This window comes from Melanerpes formicivorus, unplaced genomic scaffold (genome assembly GCF_026170545.1).
Source record: "Melanerpes formicivorus ecotype bairdi unplaced genomic scaffold, bMelFor1.0.p_v2 SCAF_4, whole genome shotgun sequence".
Classification (NCBI taxonomy): domain Eukaryota; kingdom Metazoa; phylum Chordata; class Aves; order Piciformes; family Picidae; genus Melanerpes; species Melanerpes formicivorus.
The window spans coordinates 33432246-33458566 of NW_027142356.1; the positions used below are offsets into that span (position 1 = coordinate 33432246).

At 45.9% G+C, this 26321-nt stretch overlaps 1 protein-coding gene across 5 annotated transcripts in view; it reads left to right on the top strand.

The window, feature by feature from the left end:
* The window catches only part of TBC1D1 (TBC1 domain family member 1), a 122914-nt gene that overhangs the window by 27778 nt on the left and 68815 nt on the right, over positions 1-26321 (top strand). The window contains exon 1 of one of the 5 annotated variants that reach the window (XM_068137558.1): positions 9484-9586. The exons of the other annotated variants lie outside the window; for them this stretch is intronic. Within the exon in view, the coding sequence (XP_067993659.1) occupies positions 9557-9586 (30 nt within the window). The 5' untranslated portion in view covers positions 9484-9556. Of the gene's footprint in view, positions 1-9483; positions 9587-26321 lie in introns of those variants that run through there. 5 annotated transcript variants of the gene reach the window in all.

The following is a 26321-nucleotide window of genomic DNA, read 5'->3' on the forward strand; positions in this document are numbered from 1 at the left end:
TGTGTTTGTAGATAATTGTGTGAACAAAGAGCTAGGCTGTAGCTGTAACATTATGCTTGCAAAATGGCTTATTTTATGTTAGTCATCGCTAGAGGGTTCTCATGGGATGAAGTGAATGTGGACATCTTAACTAATGTGACATTCCTAGTGGAAAAAGGCATTCACAGTACTTGTATATCCCAGAGCACGTGGGGAACTGATAAATTTTGTAATTAGCTTTTGATTTTAACCACTCAAGTTGGAGTGATCATTTTATGTTCATAGCCTGGTTTTCCTTGACACTTTCAAGGCTCTTTTTTGGTGTTTTTACTACATAACTTACCCATTTTGGGAAGTAGAAATGTTTAATAGTTAATACTTTTCCCCATTGTGAGGCAGTGCTTGTCCACAAAGGAAATGAGGCAGGCTTTCAAATGAGGTGTCTTTCTTCCCATCTGAGTCACTTAGGTTAACCATGTAAGTTTCAGGATCAAGGAACACTTTAAGTATAACCTTTAATTAACTGCTTTTCAGAAAATGCTTCTTCAACTTTGAGAGGTTTTTCCTCATGAGACCTTTCAGTGCTTCCATCAAAGAAGCAGTGCAAGGCTGGAGGAAAAGTGTGCAAAGTCCTCCCATGGCCATATATTTAGTGCCAGAGGATATTAATCTCCATGCAGTTCTCTCATCATAGAATCATGGAATGATAGGAGTTGGAAGGGACCTCTGAAGATCTTCTAGTCCAGCTGCCCTGCCAAAGCAGCATCACCTAGGACAGGCCACATAGGAACACATCCAGGCAGGTTTTGAAAATCTCCAGAGAAGACTCTACCACCTCTCTGGGTATCCTGTCTCAGTGTTCCAGCATAGTAAAGAAGTTTTTCTTCCTGTTGAGGTGGAACTTCAGGTTCTATTGTCAGGAGGATTCTTCAAATAAGCAGTCTTGTGTTGTTAATGTTTTGTGGTTTATGCAGTTGTATCAGGGGGTGTGTGCAGGTGTGTGTCATCCCTGCAGTGGCTGTTGCTCTCTCCCCCAGAGCTGCCTCAGCAGTCTGGAGAGCTCAGCTAGTTCTCCCTCAGCTTGGTGACACTGAGAAGACCAAAATATATTGCCCCTCAGGGAGAAAAACAACTGTTTCAGTCACAGTGAAGTCCAAGTTGATGATCTGAAAGATGCGACCTGTGTCTTTGTCACTGCACACCGGGAGCATCTGCATTTTTGAGCTCTGTGGCCTGCTTCTGCACTTTGCCCTGCCTGTGCTCCACTCTTCCTTCCTTCTTCCTGGGCTTGTCTGCAGATTCAGAGTGTGTATTTTCACTCATGTATAGAGAGCTGATCTAATGATCACAAGTGGGTCATTCAGCAGTGCACTTCTGATTTTGCTTGAGCAGAGTTAGTCAGAACCCATGGCAAAACTCCTGAGAGCTGTAAGCTTTTCTGATTTTTGCTGTCTGTGGGAAGACAAAAAACACTCAATCCAGCATAAAACTTGCCAATCCAAAATTTACTCATCAGTGTTTTTAGAAGTGTTTGAGGTGGCTGGATGATTTCAGTCAAGATGAGGATTTTGCATCTGCTGGTCTTGACATTTCTGAACAGGCACTTGGACCCTAAAGCTCCATTGTGTTGCTACACTGATGATGTATGGACCTTAGTTGCCTCTCTTCCTTTCTCTATGTTGCTTTCCTTTTGTACCTGGATTTTGTGGGTATCCTTGACATGCCTCATGTTTGTTGGTCAGATACTGTATGTCTGAAAGTGTCCTCATACCAGCTTCTCCTCCTGGAGCCCACTTCATGTATTGAAGACAAAGCTGCTTTACTCTTGGTTTAGATTCACTGTAACACTGATCCTTATGCAAAGAGAGGTCCCTTATAGGGTGGTGAGTTCTGCATCTCTTGTTTGATGAAGGACTTGACCAAAACATTTCTACCCTGAACTTTCTCAATCAAGGGCCAAGAGATGATCCATTCCATTCAAGATACCTGACTGCTCAGCCTAACATCTGCTATCAGCCAGAACTGCCTTATAATAATAGGGCATAAGAAAATCCCTTCTCTCAAGATAGACCTTTTCCAAGGGAAAAAAAAAACCAATGTCTGACACTTCTTGGTCCAAAACAGACCCATGGGGAAGAATCTTAAGCTAATGGTAGCAACTAGGAAAGCTACTTCAACCTCATGAGGCATTTTATCACCTAATATTCCTCACTATAGTTGATCTAACGCTGCCTGCAGGACAGCACTTCCCCAAGGAGGACTTCAGTGGAAAGGTAGCCCTTGGGCTCTAGTGTTTCTCTCCTACATGGAGTAGGATCACCTTTCCCTTCACAGATCTTTCCTTCCCTCAATCATCTTGCTGGGATCATAGAATGCATTGGGTTGGAAGGAACTCTTGAAGGTCATCTTGTCCAGTGAGCAGGAGCATCTCCAACTAGATCAGGTTGCTCAGGGCCCCATCCAGATTCCAAATGAGCCTCAGCACATGGTAACTCTCTTATTCTGGCACTCTACTGGGGAGAGGATGGATACTGCTGGTAGGGAAGAGGACAGATAACCCAGTGCTGCTCTTCATTCCTGGATGGGAAATGCTAATGTCACTTAAATCAAAGCATTTTAGCAGTTGCAAATTTTGTGGCTGAAAGGGAATCCTGTATAAACTCAAACCTACAGGAGAGGTTGGAAGGGGTCCACTGCTGAATCAGTGCCCAGCAGCCTGGAGTTCTCTTCTGTCTGCCACACAGGGAGGGAATTGCATGTTATCTCTGGGCACCCACTGGTTAGCAGAGAGCCAAAACACTTCAGTCTACTCTCTTAACTCACTAACAGCCCAAAGATCACCTAAAACACTGTCATTTCTGTTTCCACTGACTATCTGGAAACCACCCAGAGAGTCATCACAGTTTCTGTGGTGGGAGCTGGAGTTCATCTTCAGCTCAGGGCAGTGGGCTCATACTCCTACATAACACCTTGTGTTATGGGGACAGCCACTGCCAGTCAGGTCTTGCTCTTGTCTCTCATCAGGGGGCTGATGCAAGTCTTGTTTGGTAAGGTAGTTTGGTTTTATGATTAATCTTTGTACTGAGAAAAAAGGAGCTTGCTTATCATTTAGCCAAAAGAAGTAACAAACTCTTCCTCACTACTTCATCTTCTCAGCAGCCAGCTCAATTGAGTCTTTAGACAGGATGAAACTGAGAGGATTCATTGGGCTTTTCTTCATTTGTTGCATCTTGTATCATGGAGGTGCCATAAAAGTCAAGGGTTTTCTTGAAGAGCCACTTTTTAATAAAGCTCTGTCTAAGATCCAGAAATGATTGCCTTTTGAATTCACATGACAACTCTCCCACCAGTTAACTTTCTTTCTGTCTTTTTCCTCTGAAAAAGCAGAAACCATCTTTACAGTAAGGAAGCACCTTTCCAGGGGGAAAGGTGAAACACTGGAACAGGTTGCTCAGGGAGACTCTGGATGTCCCATCCCTGGACAGGCCTGGCTGGATGAGACCTTGAGCAACCTGGTCTAGTGGAAGGTGTCTCTGCCCATAGCAGGGGATTTGAACTAGATGAATTATAAGATCCCTTCCAGCCCAGCCCATTCTATGAATGTATGAATCTAGCCTATGCTTGGAATGGAAATGGATGAGACGACTCAAGGAAATCCACATGAGTGGTAAAGGTAAATAATAAAGGAGAAAAATTGTTGGTGTTTTTAAACAAAGTCCCAGTAATGGATACTGGTAATTACTGGCAGGCATAGTCTTGTCTTTCATTTTTGCAACTAAATTTACAAAGACCTTGTGTACAGGGAAAGAAAGAATGAGACTTGCAACAGTGAACATGGGCTGGGGATAATCCATGAGAGGAATAGCTGCCAAGACATCCTAAAGAACAGTTCAGAGGAAAAAACTTCAAAAGGGAATAGGGTCTGCTGTAAAAGCACCACCAGAGTTCACACAAAAGCCAGAGGAGAGGCCAGTTTTCAGGTGGTAGAGTTGTGGCTGTACCCTTAATGTAACTTCTTTTGAGATTTCATTCAGCAGTGACATGCTGTGGAGACTCTCAGTAATATTTGCAGCTATTCAATTTAAAGAAAGCTTAAATAAGAGGACAGTAAGCCAGAAAATGTTTCTCTTCTGAGTTAATAGGTTGACTGCAGCCTCCTTTCTTCTTAAGGCCAGGTTGGATGAGGCCTTGACTGACCTGATGTAGTGTGCCAGCCTGATCTAGTGTGGGGTGTCCCTGCCCATGGCAGGGGGGTTGGAACTGGATGATCCTTGTGGTCCCTTCCAACCCTGAATGATACTATGATACTATGACCTGGTCTAGTGGAGGGTGACCCTGCCTATGGCAGGAGGGGTTGGAACCCCTTTAAGGTCCCTTCCAACCCAAACCATTCTGTGGATCCATGAATAACTTACACCTCTTTTCCTTTCTCCAAATGATTTGTTTTAATGGAGAGAGCTTTGTTGAAGGCAAAACAACATCGGTGTTTCTGTGTGTGTAAACTCTTGAAGGACATCTGTATAACTGCAAGAGCATCTTTCTGACCATGGTAAGCTTCAAGTTGTGACTTTGAAGTATTTTAGTTGCTACAATTTCAAAACCAGCAATATTTTCCATGATAGCATGGAACAGTTCAGAGGAATGAGGATTTTGTTTTGGTTTCTGTAAGATCATGCACTGAGATAAGATGGTGTCAAGTGCTACTTGCTGTTTATGCAGTACAGATGTTATTCCCTGGCTCTGATTTTTTTTTTCCATTTACCCCCAAATGGATATGTAGTATTTCTGGAGAGGCAGTTACTTGCCAAACAGACAAGCCAAACTTAAAATAGAAAAACACAGAGGTTCTGTTTTTAGAAAGTTGGAACATCCTGAGAAATGAATGCAGTTATTGTTCCTACTGCATTACTGGATCTATCTGGGCAGGTGAGCAACACAGTGACCTTTTCATTTACACTGGAGGGTTTCATGGATTTACAGAAGGTTTTATATCTAAACACTTAAGCCTTGCTGCCAGCTGTTTCCCAAGTGCCAGAGTGCCCACTCCTTCTCCCCAGTAACAAGTGATAAGGAGAGAAAATGGCCAGAAGTTGCATCAGGGGAGGTTTCGGTTGGACATTAGAAGAAACTTCTTGACTGAAAGAAAGGGTTCTTGAAGACTGGAACAGGCTGCCCAGAGAGGTGGTTGAATCCCCATGTCTGGAGGTGCTTAAAAGCCTCAGAAATGTGGTGCTGAGGGACGTGGCTTAGCACCAGACTTGGAGACTTGGTACGAGTTAGATAATGGTTGGACTCCATGATCTTAATGGTCTTTTCCAGCTGAAATGATTCTGTAATTCAAGGCTTGCAGATTTCATCTCTGCTTAACAGATGAACTAAAGCAGAAGGAGCTGTGATACAGTGTGCCTGAAAACCATGGTAACAGCAGAAGCTGGAATTCATTCACTGTTACTCTGTCTCCTAGTTCAGTGTCTTCCCCCCAAAACCAGTCTCCCTCCAGCTCTGTAGGAGCATGCCAAAGGTCTCAGAGTGCATTTTAAATCATACAAACATCACTGTAACAATTGCATGATATGGGGTTAGAGGCTAAGTAATGTGAAGTGACATTCTGGGGCTGGCTCTTTGAGCCAGTTGCAGTCAGAGCAAGAAGCCAGATCTCCTGACATCAGCATTTGATGTGGACTCAGAGTTGATGTGTGTATTGTTAGTTTAAAACTGTGGAAGGGTGCCAGCCAGGAAGGGGGAGCTGGAAGAACTTCCAAGCAGGCAGAATCTCCTCAGAGAAAAGGGAAGAAATGATTTCTCAGTGTTAAAGAAATGCAACTCTAATGCTCCCACCAAAGAGTGGATAGACAGCACTGTGTGGCTATAAGCACATAATGAGGACTGTTCTGCCTTGCTCTTGCCCATAGTTCCTCCATGAAATAGAGGCCCAGATCTGTACTTCAGATGGTGTTCTTGCAAGGTGCCTAGTTTAAAGCTCTGAGAACATGTCATTTACCCATGTATATGCTCTATACATCATGAACTATAACACCTGTGCAATCAAGCTCTCCATGGCTTCTATCCTAATGACAGAAGGAGCTGCTAGCCATCCTGGTGTATCACTTCTGCTTTTGCCTGTAGAACTATCAGAAAATGTCTCTCTCTTCTCCTTTCATCAAAGTATGAAATGTATTTGGTTTGGGCTTAATTTCAGAAACTGTAGCATATGTTGTAAGGGGATTAAAGCCCAGGCTCAAGCAGGATTTGGACTCTCCAACCATCACTGTAACTAAGTTGCATTCTGGTTTATTAGCTCATATTGTTTAGCACTTTGTGGCTCCCTGCCAAGTGTTGCTGAAGAAAAGAATTTTAAATTCAACATCAAACTTCATCCCCAGATGAGCCACGTGTCTTTGAGCAAACCAACAAAACTGGTCAATACTTATCTGTATGGATAGGTAAACTACTATATAGCTAGAGAGTTCTAATATCCAACAGGAACAAGATTTCCCCAGTCCCAGCACAAGCTCAGCTGGGTCAGTCTGGGGCTACTGCACTGCCATACACCACAGTTGGATAGCTCCATTCTTGGACTGTCAGCGATGTGATGGCCATGACAGAAACATCCTGCTTCACTAGCTCAGCCCTTTCTGTTGTGCCACCTTTTCTGGGTGGGTGTTGCAGCTCTGCATCAGCATTCTGGTTTGTTTTGTGATTCTCTCTGGATGGAAGTATCATGCTTAGGTATTGTGGATGATGCAGGTACAACCTGAGAAGTCGGTGCAACCTACTCCTAGAAGGAGGAAGGAAGTGATAATGCTTAGCACTGGTGAGGCCACATCTTGAATACTGGGTTCAGGTTTGGGCCCCTCACTGCAAGAAGGTAGTGTATTGAGGTACTAGAGTATGTCCATAGAACAGGTCTCACAAGGAACAGTTGAGGAAGCTGGGGTTTAGTCTGGAGAGGAGGAAGCTTAGGAGAGTCCTCATCACTCTCTACAGCTGCCTGAAGGGAGAGGGCCAGCCTCTTCTCTTTGATGACAAGCAACAGGACTAGTGGAAATGGTTTCAAGCTGCACCAGGGGAGGTTCAGGCTGGATGCTAGGAAATATTTCTTCACAGAGAGGGTTATCAAATATTGGAATGGTCTGCCCAGGGCAAAGGTGAAGTCACTGACTCTGGAGGTGTTTAGCAGTGTGTGGACCTGGTACTTAGGGACATAGTTTAGTGTAGACCCTTCAGTGCTGTGTCAAAGGTTGGACTGGATGATCTTTGAGGTCTCTCCCAACTGTATGTTTTCTGTAATTCTGTGATTTTACACACAGCTAGTACTGTGGCTCACACCAGTGCAGCACTGGGAGGTGATCCAGCTCTCAGCAGCTGTCTTGTTTGCTTTGTGTGAACCAAACCCAGGGCTGCAGGATCATGCAGTCTGGGATAGGGGCTGAAACTGCTCCTTTTCTGCTTCAGTGAGCTGTGAGGCTGGCTCTGTTTCTCCCAGCTCATGGGTGTGGGTGTCACTCTTTTGCTCATGTTTTTATGGCTTAGAGGAGTGGGACAGTGTTAGCTCCCAACCCAGGGACTATTCCAGTGGCCCTGCCTGTGGAAGTGCAAGCAGATATAGGACACTGTCCCAGTGGGGTGACTCTCAGTGTGAGTGTGTTTGGGCAAAGCAGAGAGATGAATTTGGTACTTTGACATCTAACTTTGAACAGCTGAATATTACTGGAGAGAAATGCAGAGCAGACCCCTACACCTTCCTGTTCCAGTTTTGCAGATCTAGTCCTTCACTTTGTTTCTGTGAGGTGATGGAAATAAAGGGCTTTTTGTTTTGTGCCCAAGGGATTATTTCCTATAAAACTCAAGCCTTTTTTTAAATCCTGGTTCTGTGGCCTTCCTCCAGACTGAGGAAAAGGAACTGTTTTCAGGCAGCCCTGCAGCCACAGTGTGTGTGCACAAGCTGTCCAGCTGGAGAGACAACAGGAATGAACCAGCACCTTTCCTGTTGGGCTGGCAGGTGACATCCCTTGACCTGCCAGAAATATGCAGACTCTTGATTGGTTTTTAAATTACCTTCAACATCTTATTTCTGAAAGTAGAGCTACTGGTGGGTGCTGTCAGATGCCATTAGCTGACGTGAATCGTGAGCCTGACTGGAAGTGTGACATCTCACAGCAATTTTAGAGAGATGAGGGGACTGAGAGGGGATCTCATTAATACCCAACTGATGAGCCTACTTCTCCCTAGGACCAAGTGACAGAACAAGGGGAAATGGCAAGTTGCACAAGAGGAGGTTTAGATTAGGTATTAGGAACAATTTCTTTCCTGGCAGAGTGGTCAGGCATTGGAACAGGCTGCCCAGGGAGGTGGTGGAGTCACCATCACTGGAGGCATTTGAAAACTGTGTAGACATAGCACTCTGGGATGTGGTTTAGTGGCCATGGTGATGCTGGGTTTATGGTTGGAGTCAGTGATCTTAGAGGTGATAAAGACAGGGGAAGTAATTTTGCTTCAGCTAATTAAGGGTATAGACGGGTAGAATGTGAGGACCCCCCCCGGGATGGAGGAGACTTTTCTCAGTGGTGCCCAGTGACAGGACAGGGAGCAGTGGACACAAACTAGAGCACAGAAGGTCCAACGTAAACAGAAGGTAACAGTTTTTCACTGTGAGGATGGCAGAGCCCAGAGAGGTGGTGGAGTTGCCTTCTCTGGAGGCACTTCAAACCTGCCTGGACATGCTCCTTGCTCTGGCAGAGGGGTCGGACTAGGTAATGGCCAGAGGTCCCTTCCAACCCCTAGCACGCTGAGATCCTGTGATTTTTTTTTGCATGATCCTTTAAAGTTAGACACAACTATACAGAGAGAGTGACTGCCCATTGGAATGGGCTGCCCGGGGAGGTGATGGAGTCACCATCATTGGAGGTGTTCAGGAGGAGACTTGATGGGGTGCGTGGTGCCATGGGTTAGTTGTTTAGGTGGGTTGGATTGGTTGATGGGTTGGACACGATGATCTTGAAGGTCTCTTCCAACCTGGCTTGGTTTATTCTATTCTAAATTCTAAATAAACTCCGATGCCAGCCCATTCCCAGAAATTCCACGGACCGGGATGTTGCTCTCAGCAATTGCGAGTCCTGACCTCTGCGCTGAATCACCTGGAAGGCCAAGGCGATGAGGTCTCGGGGGGCTGCCTGTTTCGGGGCGCTGCCGGAGAGCCTGCCCGCTCCCTTCCCGCCTTCCCGCGGACAGGCGGCCGCGGCCCCGCGGAGGCGGAGCGCGGCGGAGGCGGGACGCGGGACGCGGGCCCGGCCTCAGCCCCCGGCCCCAGCCCCCGGCCCGGCCCGGCCCGGCCCTTCCTTTCACTTCCCTTCCTTTGCCTTCCCGCCGCACTTCGCAGCAGCCGGCTCCGCCGTTGGGATCCTCCCCTGAGCGCCGAGCTCGCCCGTCCCGCCGGCTGGAAGTCCGGGAGGCCGGGCGGGCTGGCTGGCTCCGCGCTCCCGGCGCATGAGGCGGCAGGCGGGCGGCAGCGCTGAGAGGCGGAGAGGAGCGGCCGGAGCCGGGGATCGCCGCCGGCCGCCGCGCCGGAGCCCCTAGGATGTCACCATTGTTCAGCTGGGTGGCCAAGGTAGGCGGTGGCGCGCCCGCCGTCCTCCGCTTTCGGGAGATAAAGTCCAGCTAAGAGTTTGCAGATGTTCGCTTGTAATCCCAAGGCAAGTCACCCCTCTCCGGGAAGGGAGCAGAACCGTGCCGCGGTGCTCCGCCGGAGCGAGGAGAGGCTCCCGCAGCGAGCAGCCGAGGAGAGCGGGTGGAGCTGAGGGGTTGGAAGCCGCGGTTGTGTCCGGCTGTCCTGCCCTGTGCGGCTCCGGGGAAAGGCAGAGCTGCGAGCGCAGCTGCTAGGAAGACGTGGTCTTGCACTCTGCTCACGTTTAACGCTTCTTGTGTGCTCTGGAGAGTGTGCAGCAGCATCCCCCCCTGCTCGTTCGGACTGTCTGCTGGGTTTTGTCACACTCTGAATCTCTGAAGAGCAATAAGCTGGCTTTTGGTGGCCGTCATACATGTTTTAAGTGTGACAACGTGTGTCATGTGCTGGCTTCTACATCTGTGTGTCCTGAGCTTCAGTAGAATCTCCCACGGCAACTGGGACACTCTCTATGGATGCAAAGCAGCAGGGATGGTTCAATAAATGTGGAATATTTGAGCTGATGTTTCAGAACATATATCTATATTTGTATCTATATATATATACTTCTAAATTATTTTTTTTTAAACTTCTTTCCTAACAGTCATTCTGAATTTAAAATGACCCATATGTGATATTGTTCCAGGGGAGGTTTAGATTAGACATTAGGAACAATTTCTGTCCTGAAAGAGTGGTCAGGCGTTGAACAGGCTGCTCAGGGCGGTGGTGGAGTCACCCTCCCTGGAGGTGTTCAAGACACCTGTGGACATGGCACTTCAGGACACGGTTTAGTGGGCATGTTGGCGGTTGGACTTCATAATCTTAGAGGTCTTTTCCAACCAAAACAATTCTATGGTTCTGTGATATGCTGTCCTGAGGCATAGTAGGAAGTTCAGGACAGGAGGAGTGGGTAAAGCAGAGATGGATGACAGGCCACAATTAGGGGTTCCTTGGAGGAATTAGCTGGGGAAAACACAAGCACAGCTGCGTCTCAAAACTAAACTGACAGGCAGGATAGTCTGCTAGGCAGACAACAAAAAACCTGGTTCTCCTTTCTGTTTTGCCAGGTGTAAATGGCTGCTTAATCACTGTTATGCATCCCTTTCCTTGAATATGTAAGAGGTGAAATATCTACCCTGGGAAGATGACAAGAGGGAAGTGCTTGATGTGCCTTGCCTTTGGTCAGATTCTCAGATAGAAGGATTTGCTCTGTTTTGTGTTAAAAAGGAGCTTGATTAATTTTAGCTGTGCCCTGGGAAAGAGAAGTTTATGATTTTCTCTTTCCACCTGACTTTCTCTGTTTAAAAAGCTACCAGGTGGGGCTCTTGTTACAGTAGTTCCCTCTCTATCATCATTGTGTCTCTGTCTGGATGGTAATGTGAGGCTTGACTTGCTGTGTTATCTCAGGGCACAATACTGTGTGTTTTCCATGCCAGGCCTTACATATGTGCCAATCTCCTATACAGGTTGGCTACTGTCAAAAATCTGCACAACTCATCACATATGTGATGCTGTTGAGTAACTACTCCAGGATGCCACAAATGGGTGGCCCGTTTCCCCCCCCTTGCTCACTTGTCAGCTGGACAAAGCAACTAGTCAGAGAAGAGTTAGTCTTGGAGGAGGTACAAGCAGAACTGGTAGTGTGGAGAGTTGGCTACATCTCTAGAGAGAGTAAGAGAAGAAACACACACTCCTAACTGCCTTCAGGAGTGCTTTCTGGGCTTTCACAACTAATTATTGCAGTGCTGGTTCCTCACAAGTGTTTAGTTTTATTCTTTCGACAGTCATTAATCATCAGTACTAATTAGGGGAGGGAAGCAAAGCAGGGTATTTAGAAATATAAAATGAGGCTTGTTAAAGGAGAAAGCTTTCCTGTCTGCCAAAATCTGATCAGTGAAAATGCAGGAACTAGTGCTGGAGGCTTTCAACACAAATGCAGTTTTTAGAAGGTGGTGGCTTGTTCCAAAATGCGGAAGGACTGCAGGGTGTAGGAGGAGGAACCTGCCCCTCTCAAAACAAACCTGTCCTCCTGCATTTATTAGTGTAAAAAGAGTAACCCCCCCATGAAGTAACACAAGTGGTTAGCATCACCATATTAGTCCCCAGGCCCACAGGTACTTGCAAGTGAAGTAATTTACTCCCATATGCTATAAAACTGGTCCCTAGTGTTTGTTTAAACATTACCTTTTAATACATCTTCATGGCAGGTTTTTATGTGCCGCTTTACCCAGTTTGTCTCCTTACCTACATGCAGGCTCCTTGGGGATGAGTTTTGAGGACCTGCCAGCCCAGGTTGTGGGGCCCACTCTGGGCTGGAGGATAAAGCCCTGCTTGAGTCTTCGGTGGGTTGGTGTTGCCAACATTGGCCATATGGATGCTGATGCTGGCTAAACCACTTGAGTGGTGAATTCCTAAGTACTGACTCCTTTTAGTCTCTTAAAATGATTTAAATAAAAAAGAGAATAGTTATACCTGTTTTTCCTGCCCAGTTTTATGCAGACAGCTGACTTCAGGGAAACCTTTGACTAAGCACCTTAAAACACAGTTTGTTGAAAGTGTGACTTAACTTTGCAGTGCTGTGGGTATACAGTCACTCTTGCAGGTATACAGAGATGTTTACATTCAGTTTAGTTCACGGCAGTAACTGTTACTAAAAGTAAAGAAATCACTTTGGAGCAAAAACCATCAAAGGTTTCAGACTGCAAATAAAAGAAGCAGACAGAAATGCTGATTTTTGGTGATCTGTGGTGTACTTGCACACCATTAACTCATTAGTAGGAGATGATAGTATAGTGATAGCTGTTGAGAAATTTATTTCCATTATATTTCATGAAGAAGTAAAACAACCCAACCATTTCAGTGTTAGTCATCTACAATAACGCTTTATAATGCAAGTTTTTAGTCAGAAGCAGCTTGACAGAAACAAGAATGAAAAAGTTGATTGCTGAATAAATAGAAATAAAGAGGGTTTTGGTTAATAAATTGTATAAGTAGAAGATTAGTGTGTCCTCAGATTCTCAGGTACTTCAGCAGTTTATACACACTATGTCTATTAACAAAACCAGTGCCATCTATAACATAAAGGCTGTGTTTAGCTTCAGCTTATTTTAGTGGCCTTAAGGATTAGAAATCAGCCAGGAGCCAGTAAAGGTAAAATACAAAGTGAAGTTACATTGTAGAAGAGACCTTGATTTAAGTAATAGTTTTGCTGGTATGAGCCAACCAGCCCTGGTCAGGATGCCTTCAGGAGAGCAGGTGGAAAGGGGATACCCCCAGTTCTTTCATGAGGTTCCTCTCCCTACAGTTTGAGGAACCTCAGAGAATGGGCCAGCAACACTGGCAGTAAAGGTGAGTTTACAATGTAGCCGTCCCCAGCTGGCTTGGCTAATCTTGGACCTTGGACTGAGAAGGTGATTGTTTGAGTTTCTTCTGCTCTGGAGTCAGATTTTAAGGTGCATTCACAACAGATGCTCCACAGTTCCCAGTAGCAAAGCAAAAAGTAGGTGGGGGTTTGTGTTGGCTTTTCTTTCCTGAGAACTGCTGAGTCAGAACTGCCTGTGAGCTTTGCTCAGTTTGGGAAGCTCTCAAGGCATCAAAACAGTTTCTGCCCTATTCAGTGCAGCAAGGCTTGGTTTCTTGGCTTGTTTGATGAAACATTGTGGAAGTGCATCTCATCCTGCTTGTAAATATAGCTTATTCATATCTTTGCTTGTCTGACTGAGTTAGCCGTGGTTTTCTTTGTGTGTGTGGGAGAGCTGAACTTTCTCTCACCACCACGAAGTGGTAATTATAATAATATTGGAAATGCCACTTATTTTTCTTGGAATCTGAATGTAGCTTGCTGTGCTGTGTTACACTTGATCTTGCTGCTGTGTTGCTTTTACATCTAGTTTCTAGATAGTAGAGCGCCTAGTAGATCTCCAGGGGAGAACATGTAGCAGTAAGAATCTGCTTCTTAGTTTAGGTCAGAAGCTACAAATGAAATTAATTTGCCTTCTGGAAGAGAATGAGAAGGAATGAGAGACCGAAAATCAGGAAGCTCAAGAAATCTCCCCTTTCCTGGTTTTGTTTTGGTGGTGTGGTTTTGTGTGTGTGTGTATTTGTTTGGTTTGGGGCTTTTTGGTTTAGGTTTGGTCAGGGTTTTTTTGTTGGGTTTGGTTTTGTTTATTTCCCCCCCTTTTAAAGAGTGTTCTGAAAGGGTAATTTTGGCTTTTTTTTCCGGGTCTGTTTTAGGATGCATCACACTTATTTGGGAGGGTGTTTTGTTCCAGCTGTACAGACGTTCTTGTTTCCTTTATTCCCCAGCAAAGTTGAGCACCTCTGGGTGTCTTTAGCCCCTCACTGAGTGACTAGCATTTGAGCCAAATGAATCTAGATTTAATCTCTTTAAGGCAGCCTCACAACCAGACATTTTAACACTGTTTAGAGCCCAGTAATACCTTGAAGTTTATTAAACCTGTCTGACTTTTAAGCCCACGTTTCTTGTAGTAATTTGTGTGGAGAGATGAATAAATGATGGTGGCATCCTGGGATGTGCAACCCTTGTTTGTGCTGGTGCATTTACCCCAGCAGCCCTTTTCATAAGTGAATCTGAATGCCTGGATACTACATCACGAATCAGAGCTAATAGAGAACTAGTGTCAGGGAAGAGCTGGGAATCGTTGGGGAGGGAAGGCTCAAATGCCACTGCTTTGCCTGTGTCTGCATCTCCTCGAGGGCTGGAGGCACAGACCCTCACTTGTCTCTGGGGCCGGATGCCGGCAGCGTCGCAAAGAGAAAGTTCAGCTTTCTGCCAGAGCTGGATTTCGGTGCCCGAGTTCACACAATGCCCCTGTCACACAACACTACGGTACTGCTCAGGCTGCTTCTCCAGGTCAGGTTTTTTTCAGGGGGAAGACAACGTTGTGACCAATTACCAACTTCCAGATAGGTGCAGATTACCCCCAAACACGGAGCAGCTGGAACGTGCTGATTTCTGTATGCCAGTCACTCCCCACCTTCCCCGCGGGGGTCTGGCTGATGACCGAGGGATACGCGCTCAGCATTTGCAATGAAGTCGGTGCTGTGGGTGAAACCCCTGTTACTCAGCACTTACTTTCCCTTCGGAGCCATTCGCTTTTATTCCTCATCCTTCCAGACCTGAATTGTTCCCCTCCAGCTTAGACATCCTCGATGCGATGGAAAGGGCCAGCACACAGCCTGGCTCTCAAGGCTTTTATCTGTCTGGGCAGATGTAGTAGGGCATTGCCCTCTGCATTTGTAAGGTACATTACAGGTGCTTAAGCTAGAGTAGGGCTTTCCGTAGTTAAATTCCTGGCCATGTAGATTGCAGCTTACCAAAGCTTTTCTCTTGAATCATTTATGACTTTCTGAATTAATTTCTTATGAAGATCTGCTCTCAGGTTCATGTTGACCTTCAGTTTTAACAGCAAGCCAAGCCTGGTGAGGTAGCTGAGCTTGCTCTTTTGTACAGGTCCCATTGTCTTCAGATGAAAATAGAACATTTAAGCTCCACTCAAAACCTGTCTGCTCTCCCCTGTTGAAAAGCTCTCTGGAAATTGGTGCTACTAGCTGTCTCCGTGTGGTTAACACGTTTTGGGCCAAGCCAATAGCAAAACGACAATAAATCCAGCAGGATCAGGGAAAGCTCTAGGTCCCATCAGAGATGGATGGTACAACAAAAGGTTTGTTTGGGTGTTTGCCATGTAAGTATATATGTGGCACCACAGTTTTACAGGCTGGGGTCAGAGTGGCTGGAGAGCAGCCAGGCAGAGAGGGACCTGGGGGTACTGGTCGATGGTAGGCTGAACATGAGCCTACAGTGTGCCCAGGCAGCCAAGAGGGCCAATGGCATCCTGGCCTGCATCAGGAACAGTGTGGCCAGCAGGAGCAGGGAGGTCATTCTACCCCTGTATCCTGCACTGGTTAGGCCACACCTCGAGTCCTGTGTCCAGTTCTGGGCCCCTCAGTTTAGGAAGGAGGTTGACTTGCTGGAACGAGTCCAGAGAAGAGCAACAAAGTTGGTGAGGGGTTTGGAACACAAGCCCTGTGAGGAAAGACTGAGGGAGCTGGGGTTGCTCAGCCTGGAGAAGAGGAGACTCAGGGGTGACCTTATCACTCTCTACAACTGCCTGAAGGGAGGTTGTAGACAGGCAGATGATGGTCTCTTCTCCCAGGCACCCAATACCAGAACAAGAGGACACAGTCTCAGGCTGTGCCAGGGGATGTTCAGGTTGGATGTTAGGAAGAAGTTCTATACAGAGAGAGTGATTGCCCATTGGAATGGGCTGCCCGGGGAGGTGGTGGAGTCGCCGTCATTGGAGGTGTTCAGGAGGAGACTTGATGGGGTGCTTGGTGCCATGAGTTAGCTGTTTGGGTGGGTTGGATTGGTTGATGGGTTGGACACGATGATCTTGAAGGTCTCTTCCAACCTGGTTTGGTTTATTCTAATAAAGTTTATTCTAACTTTATTTGCTATACATTTGATGGTCTAAAATACTGTTTCACATCATAGCCTGCTTTTTTGGAAAACTCTTTTAATGAAACCAGACTTTTGTGTGCAACAGAGGTGCTTCTGAGAGAACAAAAGCAGCAGTTTGGCTCTGGGATCCCCAAGTAGAAATACCTTTAAGGGAAAAGTTGGGCAAAACACCTCTTTCTTCAAAGATGTGCTAAGAGAGCTGCAAGACAAATCCAATTTGTAGTTTCCCATCATTCTGAATATAGAAGCTGTGGCATTTCTGAGAAACCTCTGCTTTTAAGGGGATGTTGGAACATTTTTCCTGTGCCAACTAACAAATACCTCAGACTGTGAAAGAAAATGGTTTAAAAGACCTCATGAAGTTGAAGGAGCTGAGGTTGTGTTTGGTGCACAGAGGTTGACTGGTGACTTAGCAAGTAAATCTTCCTCAGAAACACTGTTAATGGAATTACAGCCTGGCTCTAGTTTTATGTTTTAATTAGAACCTTTTACAGCTTAACTACTTAGGCTGAAATACTCATGGATAGCAGTGACTGAGGGGGGGAAAAAAAAGTCTGAGCCTTGGTTTTGTTCCTGTTTCACATATCACTAAAGATACATAAAATATGTCAAGAGATTTGCCCAAATAGGAGTTTGTTTACTAATGTGTATGAGGAGGTGAGGTGGGAGAGCTGAGAAGAGCAGCTGCAACCTGGAGAGCAGAAGCTGAGGCAGTGAATGGCATTAACCACTGTGTTTTAATAACTGAGGGGTTTGCACTGAGTTGTAGCTGAATTGTTGTTAGTTTTTCTTTCTTTTTAAACAAGTTGTAGTACCAACAAATCCTGAGATGGATTAACTCGTAATGTTAGGGTGGGAGGAAATGGTCTCAAGTTGCATCAGGGGAGGTCTAGGTTGGAAATTAGAAAACTGAAAGGGTTCTCGAACACTGGAACAGGCTCCCTGGGGAGTTGGTTGGATCCCTGTCCCTGGCAGGTTTAAAAGCCACAGAGAGGTGGTGCTGAGAGACTCACTTTAGCCTTAGCAGGGTTAGAAAATGGTTGGACTCAATGATCTTAAAGATCTTTTCCAACCAAAACAGTTATATTATGCTCTAAATATAAAATTTTACTAGGGGAGGTTTACATCTTTCTGATAAAACATGTTTTGCATGCTGAGAAGTAGGGGGGGAGGTTCAGGCACCTTTACCTTGTTGAGGTGGACTGGAGTGGATCAACTGTGTTTCTGCTACCTTTTTTTCTTCTGTGTCTGCAGTTTCTAAAAGGCCAGACCAGTATTCCCTGCTCAGCTGGCCAGATATGTGAAAGCTGCAGTCATAAGCCTGGATGAAATCATCTGTAGGTTGCTTCTCTCTTAGCACCCAGCAACAGACTGTTGAAGGGCAACTGCTGGTGCTGGGAAGGGAACTGCTGGCTGAGGTAGGACTGATTAGAAGGGCTTGTAGCAGAAGGACAAAGGGCAATGATTTTAAACTGAAACAGGGCAGATTTAGGTTGCACATCAGAGGGAAGCTCTTTGCAATGAGAGTGGTAAAATATTGGAACAAGTTGCCCAGGGATGTGGTTGAGGCCCCATCCCTAGGGACATTCAAGATCAGACTCAATGTGGCCCTGGGCAGCCTGATGTAGTTCAGGCGTCCCTGTTGACTGCAGGGGCGTTGGACAAGATGACCTTTGAGGGTCTCTTCCCACCTAATGCAAGCTGTGAATCTGTGCTGAGAACAGGTTGTGTACCTGATTCAGGGAAGCAGGTTTTACTTTGGACTAGCTCTGATTTGGTGCTGTGAACCCAATGCCTATTTGCCCATTGGAATGGGCTGCCTGGGGAGGTGGTGGAGTCGCCGTCATTGGAGGTGTTCAGGAGGAGACTTGATGGGGTGCTTGGTGCCATGGGTTAGTTGTTTAGGTGGGTTGGATTGGTTGATGGGTTGGACACGATGATCTTGAAGGTCTCTTCCAACCTGGTTTGTTCTATGTAATTCTAATTCTATTTGCAGTCAAGTTCTTCACAAAATGAAGGTTTAGATCTCTTTAAATGGACATCACTTGAGGCACTTTGAGAAGTGGATTGGGATAATCCACTCTTAGGCGCATTCCTGGTCCAAATTAAAATAGTGAAGTAGTCACACCTACCTATTACTTGAGAATCCAGCTGAAGGAGCTGGACAAACAGCATGCACATGGCTTTCCAGTGACTGGCCCATCAGAGAATTCTTGACTTTTGGGAATGTTGATAGTTTCAGGCTAGTGAGCTAGACTTCTATCTGCCCCGAACTGAAGCACTGTGAAGAGAGAGTAAAAACATATATGCCTTCCCTCCTCAGGGCAGCATCCATGCCAGCACACAAAACAACCCAAAAATTCATCATGGCTGAAATATCTGGAAAGTCTTGCCCCGACTCAGAAGTGTCTGGCTTTGGAAGTGTGAATGCTTCTCTTTGTGCCTTTAGAGCACCACCACTGTAATCAGAAACATACCTTTTTTGGTTTTTTTCCAAGGGAACCCTTTGATATGCAGTAGCCAAACAGGATTTTCAGGTACAGATATCCTGTGAAATTGCAGGTTTGGGGAGAAGAGACCACAGTTGGTGCATAGTTGTGCTGCAACACTCTCAACTACTGAAAAAGGCAACGCTGAACATTTATATATATATAAAGGGGCTGCTTATATATATGTAATATATTTTTTCAATCAAATGTTTTTGGTGGGTAGTCTGTTTATTTCAAGGAGCTCTGTAACCAAATACCTTGATTTTCTGAGCTCTTACCACTTGCCTCTCTACATTTACTGGACCATTGGTCTGCTGCTGCAGCACCAGTGAGGGGAGCTCACTGAAGCTGTTGTCATGGAAATTTGGGTGGTTAACACCAAATGTTTCACACTGGCTCTGTTTCTTTGGACCTTTTTATATCATCCAATCTCCTCAAACAGCAAACCATGGAAAAGGAGATTTGTAGGAAGTGTTTTGGAGTTTTAGACGATTATGTACGATTATCTGAAGGGGGCCTACAGGAAGGCTGGGGAAGGACTTCTCAGGATCTCAGGTAGTGATAGGACTAGGGGGAATGGAATGAAGCTGGAGGTGGGGAGATTCAGGCTGGATGTGAGGAAGAAGTTCTTCCCCATGAGAGTGGTGAAGCCCTGGAGTGGGTTGTCCAGGGAGGTGGTTGAGGCCCCGTCCCTGGAGGTGTTTAGGACCAGGCTGTATGAGGCTCTGGCCAGGCTGATCTAGTGTGGGGTGTCCCTGCCCATGGCAGGGGGGTTGGAACTAGATGATCCTTGTGGTCCCTTCCAACCCTGACTGATACTATGATACTATGTACTACAGGCCTGCAGTTAAACTCTCATGGCAGTTACACAGAAACTGAACCAAAAATACCTACTGGAATTTCAGAATTGGGGTAAATCCTGCTGGGATGTAGGATTTAGCATCCTGTGGAAAGGGTTGACATTTCCATTTCACACAATAACTTGAGGCAGACTTTTGTAGTTTGAAGTAAAATGGGGTTTTATATGCAAGCACAGTTCATGGAGATGCTGCTTTGTTCTCTTCTGTAAAGTGCATGATCACGTGCCAAATGAATTCTTGTAGGTTGTTATAACTCAGGCAGCATTTCTACTCTGGTATTTCTAAAGCTTCCATAAACATTTCATTCCTGTTTGAGAAAAACAATACAAAAAGGCCCAGTCCACTTGTATATTGGGTGTGGCTGAAATACCAGCAGTCCCAAATGCTGCCACACTTTTAGGGGGAAAGAAGTTGGAATTAAAATGGCCCTTCCTTGAAATCCTTTTTTCCTTCCTGTCTTTCCTTTGCTGCTGTCCTTAAGCTGATCCATCAGTGTGTCCCACAGAGCATCATCCTTGTATCACCCTCCAGTTTCTCATGGAGAGCATAGAATCATAACATGGTTTGGATTGGAATGGACCTTCAAGATCATCTAGTTCCAACTCCACTTCCATGGGCAGGGACATCTCCTACTAGACCAGCTTGCCTAAGGCCCCATCCAGCTGGGATTTCAACACTGCTAGTCTTGGAGCCTCCACAGCTTCTCTGGGCAACCTACTCCAGTGCTTCACCACCTTCTTGTGGAAAAATGTCTTTCTATAATCCTACAGTTCTGTGAGATCTGTGTTTTGGAAATGCCAAATGCTCACCACACCCTTTGGGTTTCCTTGGGGGTGAAGGTTTACATATAGAATATGTGGGAAATAACTGTGAAGGTCAGAATTCAGTCCCTTTGAAAGGGGTGTGGCAGCATGGACTGTCCAGTTCAGCTGCAATTCCATTTTTGGTAGTTGTGCATCTGATTTACCATCTTCTAAAGGCACCCAGCCTTAACTTATAGGGGGGGGAGCGGAAGAACAAAATGGAGTAATGGAAAATACACAGTTGGAAGAGACTTGGTGGGCTTAAAATAGCCATTTCACAACCCTGAAAAGAGAACAGATTCTGCATTTCTTTTTGTTTCTTGTCATAATTTGCAGCTGAATAAAATATGATGTGGGTCAAATTTTGTATTTAATGAGTGCAAATGGCAATCACCATGAGAGTGGTGAAACCCTGGAATGTGTTGTCCAGGGAGGTGGTCGAGGCCCCGTCCCTGGGGGTGTTTAAGACCAGGCTGGATGAGGCTCTGTCCAGCCTGATCTAATGTGGGGTGTCCCTGCCCATGGCAGGGGGGTTGGAGCTAGATGATCCTTGTGGTCCCTTCCAACCCTGAATGAAACTATGAAACTATAATGTTGATAGGTGGTAGGAGCTCCATTAAGTCTCATGGTCACAGGCCAACATGCATTACTGAAACTCTTTGCTCTTACTGGTGTCTTTATTGATTGAGTTCATGCCTCCATTTATTGTACTATCATGCGGACACTTTGTTTGGAAAGGCTAGGTCTCTTTGATGGAGGTTTGGAGTGGGTTAGATTGGATATTACAAGAAACTACTCACTGAAAGAACTCACTATACAGAGAGAGTGATTGCCCATTGGAATGGGCTGCCCAAGGAGGTGGTGGAGTCGCCGTCATTGGAGGTGTTCAGGAGGAGACTTGATGGGGTGCTTGGTGCCATGGGTTAGCTGTTTGGGTGGGTTGGATTGGTTGACGGGTTGGACACGATGATCTTGAAGGTCTCTTCCAACCTGGTTTGGTTTATTCTAAATAAAGGGTTCTCCAACACTGGAGCAGGCTCCCCAGGGTGGTGGCTGAATCCTCATCCCTGGAGTTGTTTAAGAGAGGCAGAGATGTGGTGCTGGTTTAGAATAGAATAGAATTAACCCGGTTGGAAAAGACTTTCGAGATCATCAAGTCCAACCTATCACCCAACACCACCTAATCAACTAAACCATGGCACTGAATGCCCCATCCAGTCTCTTCCTAAACACCTCCAGTGGTGATGACTCCACCACCTCCCTGGGCAGCCCATTCAAATGGCCAATCACTCTTTCTGTATAGAACTTCTTCCTAACATCCAGCCTAAACCTCCCCTGGTGCAGTTTGAGACTGTGTCCTCTTGTTCTGGTGCTGGTTGCCTGGGAGAAGAGACCAACCCCCACCTGGCTACAACCTCCCTTCAGGTAGTTGTAGACATCAGTAAGGTCTCCTCTGAGCCTGACCAGCAATCCTATGAAAATAAAGTTGTTAGCACAGGCTGCAGATCTAAAGATCTGCCATTGTAGGTCTGTACTGAGTTTAGTACAGGACATAAATATGGATTAGTTTTATCTTTTGTCATTGGGAGAACCATCAAGGCTTTTTCATAAGCTAGAAGCACTGCTTAAACTTGTTCTTAGGTATTCCTCATGAGGCACCTTGGCTTGGTTCTGGGGTAGTTTTCAGGTGTGATCCTATAGCTCCTTTTGTCTTGATGGTGCCTTTTTATCTGCATTTTGATGACTCCTTTGCATTTAGGACTGAATGTGCAGCATCAGCTGGAAAGGACGTTGACATCTAGGGTTTTGTGGCCAAATTCATTACTGACTGTCCACACAAACTGCATGCTTGTCAGCCCTGTAACAGCTAAAGTGACAGACAACAGTCTGTGGAGATGCTAATGTTTATGTGAAGAAGTGAGATCTGATGAAGATAACCAGAAGCAGGACAAGTGAAGTAGTGCTGTGCAGGATGGAACTGTCAGACTGCCAGACATAGGATAGTTAGTCTAGATCCCTGCTCCACTGCCATCCATGGTGACATTGGCTGCCTTGCAGGCAGTCTGTAAGCAAGCAGCACGTTTTACAAACTCATCATCCTCTTCTAAACACATGTTAAATAATTTTTTCAGTGCTACCCCATCTGTTTTTCCTTTCTTTCTTCGCATTTCTAGCATGCTTAGTACTTGGTGCAGATGCACTGGGGTCTCCTACAGTGAGTTTCAAAGGTACCTGAGGTAAAGACCCATGGAATTACCAATTTACAAAGCATCTTCTTCCAAGTACTTTCCTTTTGGTTTTTTTTCTTGCAAGTTTTTTGTGACTTCTGGATCTGAGAGGAAGAACAGAATTACAGAAAATTAGACCCTATAGCTACATTTCACTATCTGAAGGGGACTCACAGGAAGGCTAGGGAGGGACTGCTTGTGGTGATAGGATGAGGGGTAATGGTTTTAAACTGGAGCAGGGTAAATTTAGACTGGGCATCAGGAGTAAGTTCTTTAAAATGAGAGTGGTAAGATACTGGAACAGGTTGCCCAGGGGTGTGGTTGAAGCCCCATTCCTGGAGACAGTCAAGATCAGACTCAGTGTGGCCCTGGGCAGCCTGCTCCTGTTGGGGGTGTCCCTGCTGTCTGCAGGGTCGTTGGACAAGATGACCTTTGAGGGCTCCTTCCAACCTGATGCAGTCTGTGAATGCAGCTAAAGAGCCTTCAACACCTAGCTCCTCTGGACTCACTCCAACAGTTCTATGTGAGGTAGTTAATTCACAAGTTTGAATAATCCTGTTAGACCTTTGGATGAGAAGCCATCACTAGGAGTCTTACCATAGGAAAAACGTACCATAACTCAAAAAGCTCGTAGACAGGAGGAACCATTTGTTTGACATCCAAAATGGACTAAAACTGGTGAACTAAATAAGCAACTGCTTTTCTTAAGTGTGAAAGAAAACCCAGAAGTGTATCAGCAGTGTGATGCATCTCTCTTGAGGAGGAAGTACCACCACAAAATAAAGCACTCCAGCTTCAGCAGAACACCAAGTCCAATTATGTTCTATTTCTGAGCTTGTTTACAATGATCTATAAACAGATACTGCAAATACTGTTTTGTTTTTTTTCCAGAAAGGAAATAAAACCTTTTTGTGCCTCTTAAAATTGCATGAAGTGCTCTCCAACTCACATGACTTTGCAAAAAGTGTAACCTTTTCCATGCTGCTGAGGACTTGTGAGGGAGGCTCTCAAGCAGAGGTTTGTCTGTGATAGTCAAAGGAATGTGGTAACTGTGAAAGTGGCACACAGTGCTCATGGCTTCAGACTGCATTACTGATCAGTCTTGATGTAAGTAGGAAACCAAATTACCTTTATGACTTTTTATGATAAGGTGTAAACTGCAAGGGTACGTGTTGGCTGTGTGGAGCTCCACTCTCAGTGCTTAGGTATCATAGAATCAATAAGGCTGGAAAAGACCTCAGAGATCATCAAACCCAACCTATCACCCAGCACCTCCTGACTAACTAAGCCATGGCTTCAAGTGCCACATCCAATCCCCTTTTAAACAGCTCCAGGGATGGTGACTCCACCACCTCCCTGGGCTGCACATTCCAGTGGCAAATTACTCTTGCTGGGAAGAACTTTTTTCTCACTTCAAGCCTAAACTTCCCCTGGCACAGCTTGAGACTGTGTCCTCTTGTTCTGGTGCTGGGTGCCTGGGACAAGAGACCATCCCCCACCTGGCTACAACCTCCCTTCAGGTAGTTGTAGAGAGCAGTAAGGTCTCCCCTGAGCCTCCTCTTCTCCAGGCTAAACAATCCCAGCTCCCTCAGCCTCTCCTCGCAGGGCTGTGCTCAAGACCTCTCCCCAGCCTCACTGCCCTTCTCTGGACACATTCGAGAGTCTCAATATCCTTCTTAAATTGAGGGGCCCAGAATCAAGAGCTCTTCAAAGTGCTTGACAGAGCATGTGAGCACTATCCCACATTACCAGATGACAAAGTAAGGCACAGAGGTCAACTACCCTACCCATGGTCACACAGAGAGTGACCAGAGGTAATCCAGATCATCTCAGAGGACGCTAGTCTCACTCATCTACTGTGCTCCAAGTCAAAAAAAGAGCTGGATCTCACAGTCACAGAATATCTTTGGTTGGAAGAGACCTTCAAGATCATCTAGTCCAACTTTCAATCCAGCACTGCAAGGTGAACACTAAACCATGTCCCTGAGCAGGTGACTCTTCTGCCCCACATGAAATATCCTTTGAATTTTAGTGCACTCTTGTTCATCATTAAGTTGGATATTAGGAAAACATTCACAGAAATTGTTATCAGGCAATGGATCAGGTTGCCTGGGGAAGTGGTGGAGTCACCACCCCTAGAGGTATTTGAAAGATGCATAGATGTGGTGCTGAGGGATATACTTTAGTGGTAGCAGCTTAGTAGTGGTGGGATTGTGAGCTCTAGGAGAGTAGTTAGGCTTCATGATCTCAAAGGTTTATTCCAGCCTCATCAGTTCTATGATTCTGTGATCAGCTTCTTACATACATCCCTGCAAAAACTGAACCTTGACCTCACCTCCCTGACTTCTGTTCTCTGTGCAACACCTGATCAAACCTCACTAAGCCAATCCTCCAAGCAGACAGGCATAGGATCCCTTTTCCTTCCATAGCTCTGTGGTAATGTTCTTCAGCCTGCTGGCTTTCCCCTAGCGAGGCTGGAACAACACCTCTGTTGTGCCTTTGCAGGTCTGGTTTGACAGTCCTTCCCCAGCAGCACACCTGTGGTGTGGTTAGCCTGGCTGGCTGCTAGACTTAGCTAGCTGCTAGCCTGGCTACCCCTCCCAGCCCTCTGGTTGTGCTCTGACTTGTTCTTCTTTCTCAAAAGATACCCCCAAGTCCCTGGGTAAATGAGACCCTTTGTGAATTTTAGGTACTACAGCATGTGTGGATGGTGAAGCTGCTGAGAGCTGATAGTTGTTTTATGAGCAGTCAGGATCCAGAGGCTACGTTTTGGGTGATACATTGAGGTGTGAAGGTGACCCCTCTGTGTGTATTCTTACATACTTAGGGACCTCTTGGTAAGAATCTCACTTTGCTGTTCCTGTGGTGCATTTGTCATGCACAGAAAAACTGCTGGGCCCTTGCAAAAAGGTGATCATCATGCAGGGACTGGAGGAACTAAACTTTCTGCCTCTCCTGAATTAGATCTTGGCTTGAAAGTGGCTCTGTGGGAGGAATAAGTCAGCAAATAGCAAAAGAAGAAAGATAACAATTGAAGTGCTCTGTACAACTGTTGGTTAGGAGTCAAGGGATGAAAATTTGCAAAAGGAGAATTAATGACTAGAAAAAGTCAGTGGGGTGTAGGAGGCTGTAGAACAGTCTCCAGGCAAGATAAGAGAAGGAAAAAAAAAACTATGAAGGCATTTGAGATAAGATCTTAATATAAAAGTTGGTTGGAAATTAACTTACAAAGTTTGTTACTCTTCTACCATGAATTTCTACCAGTGTTGAGGAATAAGGAAATTCTGACACTTTTGACACTTCTTTTGCCTTTGTGAGAGACCCAAGACTGTGGTTCTGTGCTTGGAAGTTTTCAGTCTGTTCCTTGGTTAAAGTAGTGAGCAACACCTATCACAAAAGTTCCGGTTCTGGAGCCAGTTCTCCAGTTCTGGAGCCCCTATTACAAGAGGGATGTGGAGGTGCTGGAAGGTGTCCAGAGAAGGGCCACGAGGATGATCAGAGGGCTGGAGCACCTCTCCTGTCAGGACAGACTGAAGGAGTTGGGGCTGTTCAGGCTGCGGAAGAGAAGGTTCCGAGGTGACCTAATTGTGGCCTTCCAGTATCTGAAGGGGGCTACAGGAAGGCTGGGGAAGGACTTCTCAGGATCTCAGGTAGTGATAGGACTAGGGGGAATGGAATGAAGCTGGAGGTGGGGAGATTCAGGCTGGATGTGAGGAGGAGGTTCTTCCCCATGAGAGTGGTGAAGCCCTGGAATGGGTTGTCCAGGGAGGTGGTTGAGGCCCCGTCCCTGGAGGTGTTTAAGAGCAGGCTGGATGAGGCT